Source organism: Dasypus novemcinctus, chromosome 6 (assembly GCF_030445035.2).
Source record: "Dasypus novemcinctus isolate mDasNov1 chromosome 6, mDasNov1.1.hap2, whole genome shotgun sequence".
Lineage (NCBI taxonomy): Eukaryota > Metazoa > Chordata > Mammalia > Cingulata > Dasypodidae > Dasypus > Dasypus novemcinctus.
Genome location: NC_080678.1, coordinates 107,665,425 through 107,683,560, shown reverse-complemented (window position 1 = coordinate 107,683,560; position 18,136 = coordinate 107,665,425). Strand labels below are relative to the sequence as shown.

At 48.4% G+C, this 18,136-nt stretch overlaps 1 protein-coding gene across 1 annotated transcript in view; it reads left to right on the top strand.

Annotated features, from left to right (window-relative positions):
• LOC101422746 (disks large homolog 5-like) overlaps positions 1 to 18,136 on the top strand; it is a 205,174-nt gene that overhangs the window by 131,752 nt on the left and 55,286 nt on the right. The window contains 3 exon segments of the mRNA XM_071215912.1: positions 4,321 to 4,480; positions 7,114 to 7,257; positions 7,819 to 8,002. Coding sequence (XP_071072013.1) covers positions 4,321 to 4,480; positions 7,114 to 7,257; positions 7,819 to 8,002 — 488 coding nt within the window.

The following is an 18,136-nucleotide window of genomic DNA, read 5'->3' as shown; positions in this document are numbered from 1 at the left end:
TGAATACTTTTTTCTTTTTTAAAAAAATTTTTTAATTGATTTTGTAAAAATATTACATTACAAAAAAATATATGAGGACCCCTTCAATCCCACTCCCCCCACCCCACCACTCCCCCCCCCAGCAACACTCATTCCCATTATCATGACACATCCATTGCATTTGGTAAGTACATCTCTGGGCACCTCTGCACCTCATGGTCAATGGTCCACATCATGGCCCATACTCTCCCTCATTCCATCCAGTGGGCCCTGTGAGGATTTATAATGTCCGGTGATTGCCCCTGAAGCACCATCCAGGGCAGCTCCAAGTCCCTAAGACACCTCCACATATCATCTCTTCCTGCCATTCCCTATACCCATTAGCCACCATGTCCACTTTTCCCACTCCAATGCCACCTTTTCTCTGTGGACATTGGATTGGTTGTGTCCATTGCACCTCTATGTCAAGAGGAGGCTCAGATTGCTCATGGATACTGGATGCAATCCTCTCACTTTCAGTTGTAGGCACTCTAGGCTCTGTGGTGTGGTGGTTGTCCTTCTTCAACTCCATCTTAGCTGAGTGAGGTGAGTACAATAAATCTCATTGTAGGTGCTGGAGTCTGTTGAGGCTCAGGGCCTGGCTATCACATTGTCAGTCCAGAGATTCAGATCCCCTAAATATATCTTAAGCCCCAACACCAACTACAACTCCAGCACAGTAGCATGAAAGTCTTAAGAAGAGAGATCCCATCTGAGTCCAAATTCATCACGCATAAACACCAGCTCCAAAGAAGGGCCATCTGACATGGCAGTTAATCCCATCTGCCATGACCATAGCACCCATGGGCCTCTTTAGCCCTCAAAGGAACCAATATCTGGGGGTTGTATCTACTTTATCTGTCTCTTAGACTCTGCTCAGTTGTGCATAAGGGCAATCCTTCTGACAGCCTCCAGACTCTTTTTTAGAGACTTGTAGCCATATAAACTCATTTCTCCTTTCCATTTCCCCCTTAGATTAGGTCAAACAGCATTTTAAAGTCATGTTATTTTATGTAGACAGGGATATTCTGCTGATCTGCATTGAACCTTCCATTCAAGGTCATTCTCCAGTTGAATCATCAGTTGGTAGTTGATAGTGATCCCTCGGTGCCAGGGAGGCTCATCCCCAGGTGTCATGTCCCACGCTGGGGGGAAGGCATTGCATTTACATGCTGAGTTTGTGGCTTGCCTCATTCTGGGATTCTTCTTGAAGTTTCCTCATGCCTCTCTTCCACCCTTTCTCTCCCCATTATTGTGAAAGGACAGGAGGAAGCGCTGTTGGCTGAGTCCGGAGGGCTGGGTGAAGCCCCCAGGACCCCACGACGCTGGGTGGGCAGTTGGTGGAGCAGTTGGCCCCGAGCCTGCGTGGGCCCGCTGCTTTCTGGGCTGTGTAATGGTTCCTCAAGGGGTGACCGTAGCACGCCCTGGCGTGGGTGTTGGGGGTGATGCGCCCACGCTGCGTGCCTTCAGCTCAAGCGGTCCCTCAGGCTCGTAAGCTGCAGCCGCGTTCTTCACGGTCCGCACCCCCACCGGGGGTCCGCGCAGCCGCAGAGCACGCTGCCTCGCCCGCCGCGCCCTGGGAGGGCATCGCGGTCCCACCTTCGCCCTGGCTTCCGTCTTCCTGTTGCTCCTTTGTGCGGGGAGATCACACGCTCAGCTCCCCGGGCAGGCTGCGGGCAGGTGGTCCTTTTCAGTTGTGAGGCTGGAGGGTTCATGTTTCCTGGTTTTTGACCTTGCGTCCCTGAGGCGCTTTCAGGGAGTCTGTGAGGTCAAAACTGTTTTCACGATGACGCTGAGACGGCGTTTGCTTTTCCCGCTGTCCTCCTCCCACGAACGTGGAGTGGCGCGTTCACAGGTTACAGCGCGCTGTGTGATGGTGCGGCCCTGGGGGAATCCAGCCGTCCCTAGTAAAGAACTCAATGAAAATGGAATATGTCACTCCTTACTACATTTTTTGTTTTGTTATGGAAAATGTATTTCATTTTTCGTAACAATATTAATACTTTTTTGTTATTTTAAAATTAATAAACTTAAAGGTTTTTTTTCTTAGTTTTAATTTCTAATCTCGTGTATATGGATAGATTGAACCCTTATGAACCAAGGTTCTTTGAGTCCTCTGTCATTTTTAGGCGTGTGAAGAGGTCCTAGGGTCAAAATTTTGCAGACTTTTAGATTAATCTTGGGCTCTGGGGTCAGACAGAGAGGGCTTCAAATCCCAACTCTGCCATGGCTCTGTACCCTGGTAAGGTTTTGTTTCCTTATCTATAAAATGGAGATAACAGCAGCCTTTACTTCATGGGGATTAAATGGCATAATGTGTGAAAAGCACTTCAGAAACGGCTGGGCATGAAATGTTATTGATGACTGAGGAGCATGTGCCCTGAATCCAGGGTGCCTAAGCTTACCTCCCAGTGCCCCCACTGGCTCTGTCTACCTAACCTTGTAGTGCCTCAGTTTTCTCACCTGCGAAATGGGAATGATGACAATAGCACCTACCTGTTGTGAAGATCCAATTAATGCCAGGGACATAGTAAGCATTCAGTAGAAGTCATCTCTCTGGGCTGTTCTGGGGGGCTAGCCATGACTGGACGTGGAAGCTCCCTTTTGCTGGGTGCTCATTGAGAGTCTTTCCAGCCCACTGTCTTGGGTTTGTTGATCCTCCATTGATGATCTGCCCCCACCACTGCCCCGAATTGGCTAGAGGGTGAATAGAATAGTAAGCACCTCTAGCAGGGCCTCAGATGTGTCCAAAGAAAGCCCTGCTTGTCCGAAAGTCAAGCAAGTTGCTGCAAACCAGAAGACTTGGCAGGGGAACTGGCTCTGGCTTATGCCCACCACAGTGATTTCATTTGCTAGAAGGGGAGGCAGCTCTGCAGCCCTCTCAGAGCTGTAACTAGCCTGTTACATCTGCTGGGGACAGGGGTATGGAGCCAGGGTTTTTGAGGGGAGAAGCGAGGGTGGGCTTCTCAAGCTGTAGAGTAGAACCACATTGGAGAAGGGCCGTGCTTACGAAAAATGCTGATTCTGGACCCCACTTGGAGAAAGGTCTGTGCTGGACAGCAGGAATCCTGGTGGTTAGGATGTGTCGGGGTTAAAATAACAGACCTTTCAGGAAGCATGGGATCCAGTTTTGAAAAGCACTGAGCTGGGAGTTTGAGGCCCCAGTCTCGTACCTAGCTGACCCAACCCCAGCGTTGAACTCGCTCCCTCCCGGGAGCTCCTGAAGGTGGACACCCGATCAGCTGAGGATTTTTTGACCTCCAAGGGATTAGGCAGGCGAGGGGGAAGGGGACATGTGATTCAGGACAGCACAGAGAGTTGGAAGATGCAGTGATTGCCCTTTGCCCACTCTGCAGCTCTACCAGGGAGACAAATGTTGTCTCTCCTGGGGTAAGTCAGCCCTGGATCACAGCCATACAATGGGATGGCTGATATCAGGAGAACGTGCTTTACAGAGTTGAGACTAACCCACTGTGCTGTCCCACTTCTCTAGGACATTTGAGTGAGGTGCTTTCTTCCTGGATGGATGGATTGCTTTCCTCCTAGAATCAGAGTTGTAGCTTGTGAGATGTGCTGGTGCTGGCTGCTGTTCCTTAGTAAGAGCATGAGGTGTGGGGCTCCCTTCAGGACATTTTTGGTCCTGGGGGCAGCTTATCAGGACCTGCTCTGGGCTGGAGAGCTGGAGGCCCCAGGGCTTACCTGCCTCGCCCTTACCTGGACTGTGGGCCGCTCTCCCTGGCTGCTTCCTCCCAACCTGCACACCTGTGGCCAGTTAGACAGGTCCAGCAGGCAGCTGGAAGGATTGGAAAAGGGAGCTTGTGTAGGGTGTGGTGTCCAGCACTGGTGGGGGAGGAAACTGCCCCAGTCTGTGGGGGCTTTGTGGGGCCCTGGGCACCTTTGTCTTCAGGCTGGGTCCAAGGCCTGCACAGTTTCTCCTGCCGGGCTAAATCCATGGGCAGGGGTGGATGACAGCTGGTGTTTCCAGACCAGGTAAGGATCCAGGGATGGGGGCAAGCCAGCATCCCCCTGGAAGGCTCAAAGCCAGGTTGGGGGTTGAGGGGTGTTGTCAGGGTCCTGAGCCAAGGCCCTGGTTCTATAAGAGTGTAGGAGAGGACGTGGTTGGGTGTGTGGGTGGTGGAGCCCGTCTGCCTGGGCTTGAGGCTCAGCGTTCGCATCTGTGAAGGGGACCTGGAGTGCCCACCCTGCCGGGTTGGCTGAGCAGGAGCAGGAGCTCAGAACCCTGCCCAGCACTTGGGGAGCACAGTCTAAATACGAGTTGCCCTTATCGCTGTCCTCCCCCAGGCACCACCGGGAAGGCGCCGTCCCCACTGCTCCTCGCCGGCCAGCAAGCCAACGAGAAGGTGGAAAACCTCTCTATTCAGCTGCGCCTCATGACCCGAGAGAGGAATGAGCTGCGGAAGCGCCTGGCTTTTGCCTCCCACGGGACCACCTTTGACAAAAGGTAGTTGCGACCGGTCTCCTCTCCAGGCCCAATGGGTGAGGGTCGCCATCCTGACACAGGTGCCGTTGTCCCCGAGTGCTTAGCCAGCTCTCAGGGTCCAGCTGTGCTCCTGGCATCCCCGGGCCCCACCTCACATCTGGAGAGGCACCCAGAGGTGGTGCCTGTGGGCTCAGGGGGTGCAGGCTTCCTCCAAATCCAAGCCGACACTCAGGAATCCAGGGGAGGGCACGGATCCAGCTGTCCATCTGTCCTGCCACATTTGGAGAGACCCCTTAGGGGGGTCATTTGTGTGAGAGGTGTGCTTGTGTGTGCACACGTGCGGAGAGGCCCCTGATAACTGTGCTTATTGTGTCCATCTGTCCATCCTGTCATACACGTGGAGAGGCCCCAATGGCTGTGGTTATTGTGTCCATCTGTCTGTCCTGTCATATGCATGGAGAGACTCTGATGGCTGTGCTTATTGTGTCCATCTGTCCTGTCATTACGTGGAGAGGCCCCAGTGACCGTGCTTACTGTGTCCATCTGTCCATCCTGTCATACACGTGGAGAGGCCCCGATGGCTGTGCTTATTGTGTCCATCTGTCCGTCCTGTCATGCACGTGGAGAGGCCCCGATGGCTGTGCTTACTGTATCCATCTGTCCGTCCTGTCATATGTGTGGAGAAACCCCGATGACCGTGCTTATTGTGTCCATCTGTCCATCCTGTCATATGCGTGGAGAGACCCCGATGACCGTGCTTATTGTGTCCATCTGTCCGTCCTGTCATATGCGTGGAGAGACCCCGATGACCGTGCTTATTGTGTCCATACGTCTGTCCTGTCATACGCGTGGAGAGGCCCCGATGGCTGTGCTTACTGTGTCCATCTGTCCGTCCTGTCATATGCATGGAGAGGCCCCGTTGGCTGTGCTTGTGTGTGGTGACAGGAGTGCTGGGGTGCAGCCCTCAGCCCCTGCCTGTCCCTCATGGTGCTCACTTGGTGGCCCTGCTGTCTGTTGGATGGCCCTGGGCTCCCCACTCCGCTCTCTGGTTCCGCCTTCCCGCCCCAAGAGAGTGTGTCCCCTGTGTATCCCTCAGGGGCTGCGTGAAGCCCCTGCCCTTGTAGGCACAGTCGGCCATTGCCGCCCACCCTTGGTGGGTCCGTCTGTCTGTGTGTCTGTGTGTGCTGCTGCCTCCCAGAAGACCCCGGCTGGCCTCACATCGAGTGGCTCGCTGTGTGACTTGTGAGCACGTTTATCCTCCCGTTGCTATGCGTGGTGTTAGGAAGGGTGTATTCCACCTGGTTTCTTGTTTGGAAGAAAATCCTCATCCCCCTCTTTCTTTGGGACCAGAGGTAGATTGAGGGAAGGGCGGCCACAGAGCAGGGCAGAGGAAGTGTCCTTATGCACCTGCATGATCCAGGAGGGCTTCGTGGAGGAGGAGGGGAAGGAGCACGGGTCCAGAGTGGCTGGCAGGAGTCTTGAGGACAGAGGGAGTGATTTAACTGCTTTCCTTTAGGACCATCACAGGTCTGTGCCTCCTCCCAAGGGAGGTTCCTCTGGGATGATGTCAGGGCTACAAAGCCTGGTTCTTGAAACTGTTTTTTATGAGAATATGCCCCTATGTCAGCTGTCACAAAGGCAGGATGAGTGAAGTTAAGGATGCTCTAGAGCAGGAGCAGGCAGACTATGGCCTGCAGGACGAATCAGGCCCACTGCCTGGGCTTTTTAAAGAGTTTTATTGGAAGACAGCCACACTCATTTGTTGGTGTAATGTCTCCGGCTCCTTTCATGCTGCGAAGGCAGAGCTGAGTAGCTGCAGCAGAGACTGTATGGCTCACAAAGCCTAAAATATTTAACTTCTGGACCTTTACAGGAAAAGTTAGTTGACTTTCTAGAGCAGGGGTTTTCAAACCTGAGCATGCAGCACAATCACCCGAGGGTTTGTTGATGACTCATGGGCTTCTGGTCTAGTCATCCTCTTCCCACGCCCTCCCCCAGAGCCACTGATCCTTAGGTCCAGGGCTGGGCCTGATACTTCACATCTTTAAGGAGCTCCCAGGAGGTCCGAGTGCTGACGCCCTGGGAAGCACACTTTGAGCACCTCTGCACCTGGCCATAGTTCTCAACTTTGGCTGCATGTTGGAATCACCTGGGGAGCTTTAAAAAAACTCTTGACCCCTGGGTCCAGCCTCAGATATGCCGATGCCATCAGCCTGCATTGGTATTTTAATGAGTATCCAAGATTGAAACACACTGGTTAAAAGGAGGAAACTTCACCCCATCATGGGAATGCAAGGGTCCCCTCCCAGGTTTCCAGATGGACCCATTGTGCATACTGGCTGGTTGCATGGTCCCCTGCGAGCTCCTAGGGGATGAGGCGCCACCTTCTCAGACACATGCAGGGAGCTCATACAACCGAGGCTCCCTCCATCCTAGGAATTCTGATTTTGTTGATCTGGGGGAGGCTGAGACCTCTGGGTCTCTCAAGCCCCCAGGGGATGCTGGTACATAGGAGACCAGTATTTGGGGACCACTGGACTGGGGTAATCCAGGAGAGCTTCATGTAGGAGTCCACATGCCTCCTGGCTGAGAGACCTTCATTGTCAGTGCAAATCTCAGGGACTCTGTTCATGGGGCTGTTTGGTCTGGGCCAGGCCCTACCACAGGCTGAATCCCGACTACGAGAGGCTGAAGATCCAGTGTGTGCGGGCCATGTCGGACCTGCAGAGCCTCCAGAACCAGCACACCAATGCCTTGAAGAGGTGCGAGGAGGTGGCCAAGGAGACCGACTTCTACCAGTGAGTGGGCCTGCCCGGCCGGGGCTCCCGCCGGTCTCTGGATGTGGAGCTGGGGTTCTGGTCCTGGTCCTCTTCTCCCACTTAGCAAGCATCCTGCCTTCAGCAAGTGGACGTGTGCCCTTGGACCTGCCTTAGACAGTGGGCCAGGCAGACCCCATCCAGTCACTGCCCGGGCTTTGCCACAGCATGTGGCTGCAGGACGGGCAGATGGGCACGTGGCACGGACTTCTTTGGCTCCTGGCGCCCCTTTGAGGGTATTTGCCCTCCCCTCCTGATGTTTGCCCGGACCTCAGAACTGGGGGGTGCTGGGTGCATACCAGCCAAGGGCTTATCTCCTTTCCTTGGTCTTCGTACATTTGCCATTTCTGATGTCGGGTTTTCAACAAGTGGTTTGGGTCTTCCTGGAACGTGGCTGGTACTGGGCTTGGGTCTGCCTCCAAGTGCTGCTGGCCTGGCTGTGCTGGCTCCCGTCGGGCGTTTTGGGAGTGTTGGGACCTGGAGGGGTGAGGCCTCGGGATGGGGGTAGGAGGCCGGTTGGGGCTCACTGCGTGGGCTTTTCAGCACACTCCACAGCCGGCTCCTGAGCGACCAGACGCAGCTGAAGGACGACGTGGACATGCTGAGGAGGGAGAACGGGCAGCTGCTGCGCGAGCAGAACCTACTGCAGCAGTCGTGGGAGGACATGAAGTGGCTCCATGAAGAGAACCAGAAGGAGATCAGCGACCTCCGGGCCCAGCAGCAGCAGGTAGCGCTGGGCCGGTGGCGGGGGGCAGAGCAGGGCTGGCTCCCTCCCTCCCTCTCCCCAGTGCCCCCTGCGGTGTGTGCCTCCTGTGAGGTCCTGGGATATCCGTGAGCAAACAGCCCATGCTCTCCTGGAGGCTGCCATCCAGCAGGGGGAGAGGAGTATGAATCTAATAACCACACACACCGGGTGTTGCAGGGGCTGCTGAGCAGGAGGTGTATGGTGTGATGTGGCCTAACACGGGCTTGACTTAATCTGGGGGGGTCGGGTTTCTGTATCTTATTTCCTTTGTATGGATCAGGTGAGATTATGGATGGAAAGAAGCTTGGAAATTTTAATACTGCGCAGATATGAGGTGGAGCGGTTGTTGTCGTTATTGTGGCTGGGAGTGTGGCCTCTGCTCTGGGGCTCTCTCCAGTCCCAGCCAGTTCCCTCCCTCGGTTCAGCTCTTGATTCACTCCGATGGGCCGGCATGAGCGGCAGGCCCGTCAGAACATGGGCTTGCCGTGAGTGGCATTGGGCGGGGTCTTCCTCTCCTAGTGCACAGTCTGCAGCTGCCCAGGTATCTGGACAGGGCCCATGATGTGCTGTGGGTCTGTAGATGCTGTGGATGTTTGGGGTCGGAAGGCGTTCCCCGGGCGAGGCAGAGTCTCTGAGCACCGCAACCCAGGACGTGGTGAAACAGAGCGCCCCGTCCCCACCAGAGGGCATTTGTGGACCCTCGAGAGTTAAAGCAGGGCTGTTGGGTTTTGCTTATAAACTAATGGGTAACAGTCTGAACTCATCCAATAATTTAGTATGACATTGTATTCTTTGCTTTCTTTTCATGTGAACATATTTTACATTTTAAATTTTGAAGCTATTATAAACTTATAGAGTATTTGCAGGTATGGTACAAAGAACCTTTTTTGCTCCTGCCTCATTCAAGAGTAGGATCCCCTCCACAGGTTCTACTGAGTATTGCCTGCAGACAGGGATATTCTCCTGTGTGACAGCAACACAACCACGAGCCCCAGGAAGTTAGCACGATACATCAGTACCACCCAATCATCAGACCCTGTGCACGTTTTGCCAGTTGTCTCAGTCCTGTCTTTTTTGGGAAAAGGGTCAAGTTCAGATTGTCTGTAGCATAAAATGTACATCTTCTGTCTCTTTAGTCTCCTTCAATTGGGAAAGGTGCCTCAGGCTTCCCTTGACCTTTGTCACCTTGACTCTTTTGAAGCTTACAGGCGAATTATTATTTTTTAAACTTTTAATTTTGAAATACTTTCAAATATACAAGAGAGTTACAGAAATAAAATAAAGGCCATATAGAGAATTTCAAAATAACCCTATGCCCCAATATCCAGGTGCACCAATTTTAACATTTTATCATTCTCCTCCTATCTATGCAGCAACTTACTGGTCTGTCTGTCTATCTTATAATCATCTATCTGTCTATCAGTCCATTTTCTAACATTTGTTTATTGCTTATATACATCATGCTGCTTGAACACTTAATAGTGCTGTGCACATTTCCTAAGAAAAGAATATTCACTTATGTAATCACCTTAAGTGCAGTGTTCAAGTTCAAGAAATTTAACATTGATGTAAAGCTTACAGTCTATATTCTAATTTTTTCATATGTCCCCCAAATTTCCTTTCGAGCCTTTTCTCCTCTTGTATAAGATCACATATTGCATTTAGTTGTCTTTGTCTCTTCAGTTGCTCTTTTTTTGTGTGTGTGAATATATGCACACACACACACATATAGCAGATGTTTCCATCTCAACCACTCAGTGGGATTACTCGCATTTTCCCTGTTGTGGTGCCCTTACCACCTGCCATTCCTGTCTTCCCAAACAGAAACCCTGTGCCTGTTATGTGCTAATTCCCCATTCCCATTGTCCCCTCCTTCCCCACCCCTGACTACCCGTATTGTAACTTCCATCTCTGTGAGACTGTGGTTCACTGATTTTTTTTTGTAGTTACCATGGAGCTTAAGTGTAAACATCCTATAAATAGTTTTAAGTCTATAGCTTTCTTTTTTTGTTGTTTAGATTTATTTTTTTATTTATTTCTCTCCCTCCCCCTGCCCCCGCCAGTTGTCTGCTCTCTGTGTCCACTTCTATCCTTATCAGCAGCACTGGGAATCTGTGTCTCTTTGTTGCATCATCTTGTTGTTTCAGCTCTCCATGTGTGCAGTGCCATTCTTGGACAGGCTGCACTTTCTTTCGTGCTGGGCAGCTCTCCTTATGGAGCACACTCCTTGCACGTGGGGCTCCCCTACTCGGGGGACACCCCTGCATGGCAGGGCACTCCTTGCGCACATCAGCACTGTGCATGGGCCAGCTCCACATGGGTCAAGGAGGCCCGGGGTTTGAACTGCGGACCTCCCATGTGGTAGGCAGACGCCCTAACCACTGGGCCAAGTCCACTATCCTTAACTTTCTTGTTTGTGTAGAGACCAACTTAACTTCAATGGTATGTACCAACTATTTCATGTAGTTCTTGTAAATTACAGGTTTATATACTTTGTTTATAAAAAAATCACTGATTTCTCATTACATTTTATGCATCTGACTTTTAGATTCTGTAGGAAGTGAGAAGTGGAGTTACAAACAAAAAACACAAGGGTGTTAGTATTTATATATACCCCAGCTGTTACCCTAACTGGAGTTGCATTTCATGTGGCTTCGATTTATTGTCTAGTGTCCTTTCCTTTCTACCTTCAAAACTCTTAGTCTCTCTTGTAGGGCTGGTCTAGTGGTGGACAAACTCCCTCAGCTTTTGTTTATTTGGAAATGTTTTAATTTGGTTGATAATTGTTTGCATTCAGCACTTTAAATATGTTACCTCACTGCCTTCTTGCCTCCATGGTTTTCCATGAGAAATAGGCACTTAATCTTACTGAGGCTTCTTTATGAGACACATCTCTTCAGGGCTTTTAGAATTCTCTCTTAATCTTTGGTATTGCACTATTTGATTAAAAAGTACTATACTGTGGGTCTATTTGGGTTTATCCTATTTTGGGTTCCTTGAGCGTCTTGGATATCTTTTGTTATATTGCTATTATGTTATTCATGTCTTTTGTTAAATTTGGGAAGTTTTCAGCTATCATTTCTTTGAATTTTCTCTTTGCCCCTTTCTTTCCTTCTTCTCCTGGGACTCCCACAGTGCTTGATGGTGTCTCACAGGTTCCCTCTGGCTCTGTTCACTTTTCTTCATTCTTTTGTCTTTCCTCAGACTGGATGATTTCAACTGTCTTATCTTCAAGTTTACCTGATTCTTCCTAGCCCCTATCTGTTGTTGAACCAAACCTTAAAGGAATTTAAATTTTTCTGTTACTCTCGTCTTCAGCTCTGTTTCATTCCTTTTCATAATTTTTTTTTTTAAGATATGGGGGCTGGGGATTGAGCCCAGGACCCTGTATATGGGAAATGGGTGCCCACCCACTGAGCCATATCGGCTTCCCTGGGTTGACTTTTTCATTTGTTTTGCTTGTAGTTTTTTTTTTTTTAGGGGACACCTGAACCGAACCTGGGTGTGAGGTGTGGTGCTTAACTGCTGGAGCCATATCCACTCCCTTCATATTTTCCATCTCTATTGCTATTCTGCATTCATCTGTCATTTCCCTGATTTCCTTTAGTTGTTGTCCATGTTTTCCTTTAGCTCTTTCAACATATTTAGGTTTTGGTTTTTTTTTTTTTTTGAGTCTTTGTTATGTCCCAGGTCTGGCCCCTCCTCATGGGTAATTTCAAATGCTTTAATCATCTCCTTTGCCTGGCCCATCACTTCCTTTTCTTTGTATGTTTTGTAATCTTTCATTAAAAGCTGGATGTTTCAATATTTAAATGATTTTTTTTAATGTGTTATCGCTGGAATTTAGAGTCTGAGGTGTTTGTTCCTTAAGCTAGTAAACAGCTAGCCTAAGAGCTAAAAAAGGAGAAAGAATGTACTGTTTCCAGTCTTTGCAAATTGACCTGTGCTCTCCTTCAGAGCCCTTTCTGCGGGTTAGGTCTTCCCTGGGCTTGCTCTGTGGCCCTGGGAATTCCCGTTTACATACATAGGAATGTCCCTCTTTCCTAGGAGGTGGTTTCCTCACAGCATGGCCCTCTGTGTCCTCCAGCCAGCAATCCCTTGCCCCAGGCAGCATGACTTGACAGCCTGCCGCCCCCCCGCTGCCTTCTGCCTTTTGCAGGAGAGCTGGGCAAGCCGCCCTCCGTGGCAGGGCACGCTCTGGGGCAGCGAGTCCCTCAGGCCACCGCCAGGCAGGCTGGGCCGGACGTGCATGCTGCCAGGATATGCACGAGGGTTCTTTTGCTCCCTCTGCATCCAGGGTCAGGGACCCACCCTGGGAGCGCTGCTGACCCCATGCCCAGCTGTGAGGGGTGGGTGAGGGGCTGGCCAGGGTGCCATGAGAGCCAACACTTTGTAGGTAGCTTTTTTTCTTGATTCGGTTCTCGTCCTGTTACTGTTGTCTAACCTTTCTCTTGAGCTTTGTTTGAGAAAGATGTTTCTGCCAGTTCTTGTAGGTTATTCAGAGTTTGTGTCGGGGTGGAGCCCTGGCATACCTCACCCCATCCTCTTGACCCAGGCGTGAGGCCAGTTATTTTGTAGGGTGGCTCTCAATGTAGAGTTCTCTGATCCTCATGGTTAGAATCGGTTAGTGTATTTTTGGTAGGAGTGTCACAGAAGGGATCCTGCGTTCTTCTCTTGTATCCTGTCGGTGGGAAATGCTGCCCTCTGATCCGCTCCTCATACTGTTCACTAGAATCACTTGACTGAGGCGATGTCTGCAAGCTTCTCCACTGTAAAGTTCCTCTTTGTGATTCAGAAGTGTTTTTAGGGCTGTCCATTGAAACTGCAGATATCCCATTTGTCATCAGATTTTCAATTACCTGTCCTCCATCCCTCCATCTGTGTATCCATTTACCTATCCATCTCTGGTTTCCTGTTTTAGTCACTAGGCTATAATCTGTTGAGGCCAGTGGGAACCCCCTCTTCGGCCTTGCACTTATGTCTTTTTTTTTTTTTTTTTGACATTTTCTATCATTATTTGAGCACTTCCTTGCTCTCTGGTACAAGATGCTCCAGGCTTATTTTATACCTCTCCTGCCCTAGCCCTGGAAATTAGCCATTTCTCCAAGGAGCCTTCATTCCTTTTAGTGGAGAACGGTACTTAGGGGCAAGATCTGAATGCCAGCTATGCTCATAGGTATTGGGGTGTCACTGCTCCTAGGCCTTCTCAGTGGATAGAAGTAGGGAATATCTGTATATGCATACATGTGTATACACACACATTTGCATCTCGATTGATTATCACCATGAGTTTACACTGACACCACGGGGTTGGCCTGGTTTCTCCCATTCCCCCTTTTTTTTTTACCCCGGTCCTCACACGATGAGAAACCTGGTGCCTGTTATTCTTTGAGCTATTAACTTTGATCAGTGCCCGCCTCTGTAACCTGTCTCCAGCCCCTCTGTCCCCTTCCCCATGCCAGGCCCATCTTGCCCTTCTTGGGCCCTCCTGCTCTGAGCCTCACCTCCATGGGGACCCCTCCCCATCCCACTCAGGCCCTGAGCCCCCTCAGGGCACCTCCCCTCCAGGGTGCCTGCCTTGCTCTGCCATACCTAATGGCTTTCAGGTCCAATTCTTGAGAAAGGGGGGAGCGCTTTTTTCTTTTTTTATGCTATGGTTATTTTCTCCAATTGCAAAATTAATAAACATTTTGTACTGAATAATGAAAGAATCAGATGATACAGGAATGTCAAAAATTAAAAGTAGAATTCTTCCCATATTCTCACTACACAGAAATAACTGCCATTAGTGTACTTAGCCTACTACCAGTGGAAGGTTTGAGATTTTATTTGCACACACACAACCCCTTCTGTCTCCATTTATTTTACAGAAATGGCATCATATGATACAATTTCTGGCCAGAATTTTTTTTTCTTTGCTTAATAGGTCATGTACTTCTTTCTATTTTGGTACAAGTCTACCTCATTGTTTTTAACTTCTGTAGAGTATTGCATTCCATGGAAGTACTTAAATGATTCAGTCAGTCTCCTATTGACTAAACCTAGGGCTATTTTCAGTACTTTCCCATTATACACTATATTCTATTTAAAAATTTGCTTCCAAAATCAGTAGCATTTCTGTACACCAATAATGAGCACGATCAGGAGGAAATCAAGAAACAAATACCATTCACAATAGTAAATAAAAAAATCAAATACCTAGGAATAAATTTAACTAAAGAGGTAAAAAACTTATACACTGAGAACTATACAAGACTGTTCAAGGAAATCAAAGAAGACCTAAATAAATGGAAGAAGATTCCTTGTTCATGGATAGGAAGACTGAATATTATTAAGATGTCTATCCTACCAAAACTGATCTACACATTCAATGCAATCCCAATAAAAATCAACACAGCCTTCTTTAAGGAACTAGAAAAACTAACTATGAAATTTATTTGGAAAGGAAAGAGGCCCCGAATAGCCAAAGACATATTGAAAAAGAAAAACGAAATAGAAGGAATCACACTTCCTGACTTCAAAACATACTACAAAGCTACAGTAGTGAAAACAGCATGGTATTGGCATAAGGAGAGACACACAGACCAATGGAATCAAATCGAAAGTTCAGATATAGAACCTCATGTATATAGCCATATAATATTCATAAAGCCACCAAACCCTCTCAACTGGGAGAGAATGGCCTATTCAACAAATGGTGCCTGGAGAACTGGATAGCCATATGTAGAAGAATGAAAGAGGATTACCATCTCACACCTTATACAAAGATCAACTCAAGATGGATCAGACCTAAATATAAGAGCCAAGACCATAAAGATCTTGGAAAGCAGTGTAGGGAAACATCTACAGGACCTTGTAATAGGAAATGGCTTCATGAATTTCACACCAAAAGCACGAGCAGCAAAAGAACAAATAGATAAATGGGACTTCCTCAAAATTAAAGCCTTCTGCACCTCAAAGGAGTTTGTCAAGAAAGTAAAAAGGGAACCCACACAATGGGAGAAAATATTTGGCAACCATATATCTGATAAGAGGCTTATAACTTGCATATATAAAGAACTCATAAATCTTGAAAACAAAAAGATAAACAACCCATTTAAAAAATGGGAAAAAGATTTAAACAGACAATTCTCCAAAGAAGAAATACAAATGGCTAAAAAGCACATGAAAAAATGCTCCAAATCTCTAGCTATCAGGGAAATGCAAATCAAACCTACAATGAGATACCATCTCACTCCCATAAGATTGGCAGCTATGAAAAAAACAGAAGAATACAAATGCTGGAGAAGATGTCAAGAAAGGGGAACACTCATCCACTGCTGGTGGGAATGCAGAAGGATCCAACCATTCTGGAGGACAGTTTGGTGGTTTCTCAAAAAACTAACCATAGATTTGCCATATGACCCAGCAATACCACTACTGGGTATATACCCATCAGAACTGAAAACAAGGACACAAACAGATATATGTACACCAATGTTCATAGCAACATTGTTTACTATCGCCAAAAGTTGGAATCAATCCAAATGTCCATCAATAGACGAGTGGATCAATAAAATGTGGTATATACACACAATGGAATACTACTCGGCTGTTAGAACAAATACACTACAATCACACGTGATAACATGGATGAACCTTGAGAATCTTATGTTGAGTGAAGCAACCCAGGCATTGAAGGACAAATACTACATGACCTCAATGACATGAAATAAGCAAACTGCCTCAGAGAGCTAGACACCGGAAAAGAGGCTTACAGGAAATTGGGGGGTGGAGGAAGGATGTGAGTTAATGTCTGGAGGGGTGGAATCTGTGATGAGCTGGTGGTAAGTATGAGCACAAAGAAGGGACAAAATGGGGGCAAGGGGTTACCTTTGGGTGGGGCTTTGTGGTTTGAGGGGGGCTGGGGATGGGCAGAGGGGTAATATTGTCCAAAAATCGGGGGGAGGGAGGGGCAACATACGAACATGGGAGAGTGTCAGGTGATAGTTGAGAACAAAATGTTGAGAAAATCGTATCAAAGTATAAGTAGGAGGGTTACCTGGTTAGGATGCTCAGGTGGTATGGGCCGATGCGGGACGGACTCTGGGCGAATAGCTGAAGGCTCATTTTGCCAAGGTGAGTTGTACCATTGGGAAGAGACCCAAGAAGTGAGAGTTGGGGTGAACCCACATCCTGGGGAGGACTAATGCCATCAAATAGAGAGAACTGTATCTCTCGTGAGAAAGGATGGCTCCCAGGGCATTAGGGCAGTTGAGAAAGTCAGGCCCTGAATACTGCTGCAAGTAACTCTGGACATGGCTTCTCGGGAAATGGAGAATGGCTGGCGTTGTGGGCCCCAAGGGAAGGGGAAAATGGATGTGGAATGGATGGAAACAAGGTAAATATGGGGGCAAGAGAGGAGTTTTGTGAGAGTACACGAAGATGAATATAAAACATGTAATATTACTCCAAAAACATATAGGGGATGACAGACTAATAATGTAAACCATAAGGCAAAACATAGGATAACTAAAAAATTTTAGAAAACTGTACAACCTAAAGTATGGACCACATAGTAAGCACAGATGTCATCTTGTTTGAAAGCTATTGTCTCGGAATCTGTACACCAGTTTCAGGAAATATGATATGAACAAGTTAAGAGATTATCGCTGTGGAAGGGAAAAGGTTTTATGGTGAATCTGGGGAAGTACTCTATATTGTATATATGAATTTCGGTGTTCTAAGACTCTTGTGAAGCTGACATTATGCTGGGATTGACTTTACAGGAAGTTTTGGATCACAGAGTGGTTCAACAAAGGCAGTGGAGGAATACTGATATAGGATGTTATTGACAGGACATATATGGTTGACAGGGAGTTATACAGGGCATATGCCCAGGGTATATAGTAATGTCTAGATATACTCATAGTGGAAACAATTAAGAGCAATAGCTGGGGGGGGGGGTACTGGGCCCTTGGCCGGGGGGTCACTGTCGTGGACCCTGGGGGAGCAATGGCAGTCCCCCAGGTGCAATGGCAAGAACCAGGAAGGAAGGAGGGCCCAACAGTGGGCTCCTGATACTTATGGCTATGCTTTTGAGCCTATACACCTCCAATAAGAATAGGGCCTAGAGTAGCACTGTGCCTGGGAGTTTCCTCCTGACAGCCTTCATGTTACTCAAATGTGGCCACTCTCACAGCCAAACTCAGCATGTAAATGCAGTGCAGTCCCCCCAGCATGGGACATGACACCCGGGGATGAGCCTCCCTGGCACCAAGGGATCACTACCACATATCAGCTGAAGATGCAACTAGAAAAGGACCTTGAATTAAAGGCTCAACACGGATCAGCAGAATATCCCTGTCTACATATATAACATGACTTCAAAATGCTGTTTGACCTAATGTAAGGGGGAAACGGAAAGGAGAAATGAGAATATAAGGCTATGAGTCTCTAAAAAGGAGTCTGGAGGTTGTCAGAAGGAATGCCCTTATGCACAAATGAGCAGAGTCTGAGAGACAGATAAAATAGATACAACCCCAGGTATTGGTTCTTTTGAGGAATAAAGAGACCCACGGGTTCGATGGTCATGGCAGATGGGGTTCACTACCATGGCAGATGGCCCTTCTTTGGAGCTGGTGTTTCTGCATGATGGAATTGGACTCAGAGGGGATCTCTTCTCACAAGACTTGCATGCTACTTTATTGGAATTGTAGTTGGTGCTGGGGTTTAAGATATATTTAGGGGATTTGAATCTCTGGACTGATAATAAGACACTCAGGCCCAGAGCCTCAACAGACTTCAGCTCCTACACTTTGATTTATTGGACTGACCCCACTCAGCTAAGATGGAGTTGAAGAAGGTCAACCACCACACCATGGAGCCTAGAGTGTCTACAACTGAAAGCAGGAAGAGTGCATCCAGTATCCATGTGGTATCTAAGCCCCCACTTGACATAGATGTGCAATGGACACAACCAATCCAATCTCCACAGAGAAAATGTGGAATGGGTGTGGGAAGGGTAGCCATGGTGGCTGCTGGGTTTGGAGAATGGGAGGAAGAGATGAGATGTGGAGGCGTTTTCGGGATGTGGAGTTGTCCTGGGTGGTGCTTCACGGACAATTACGGGACATT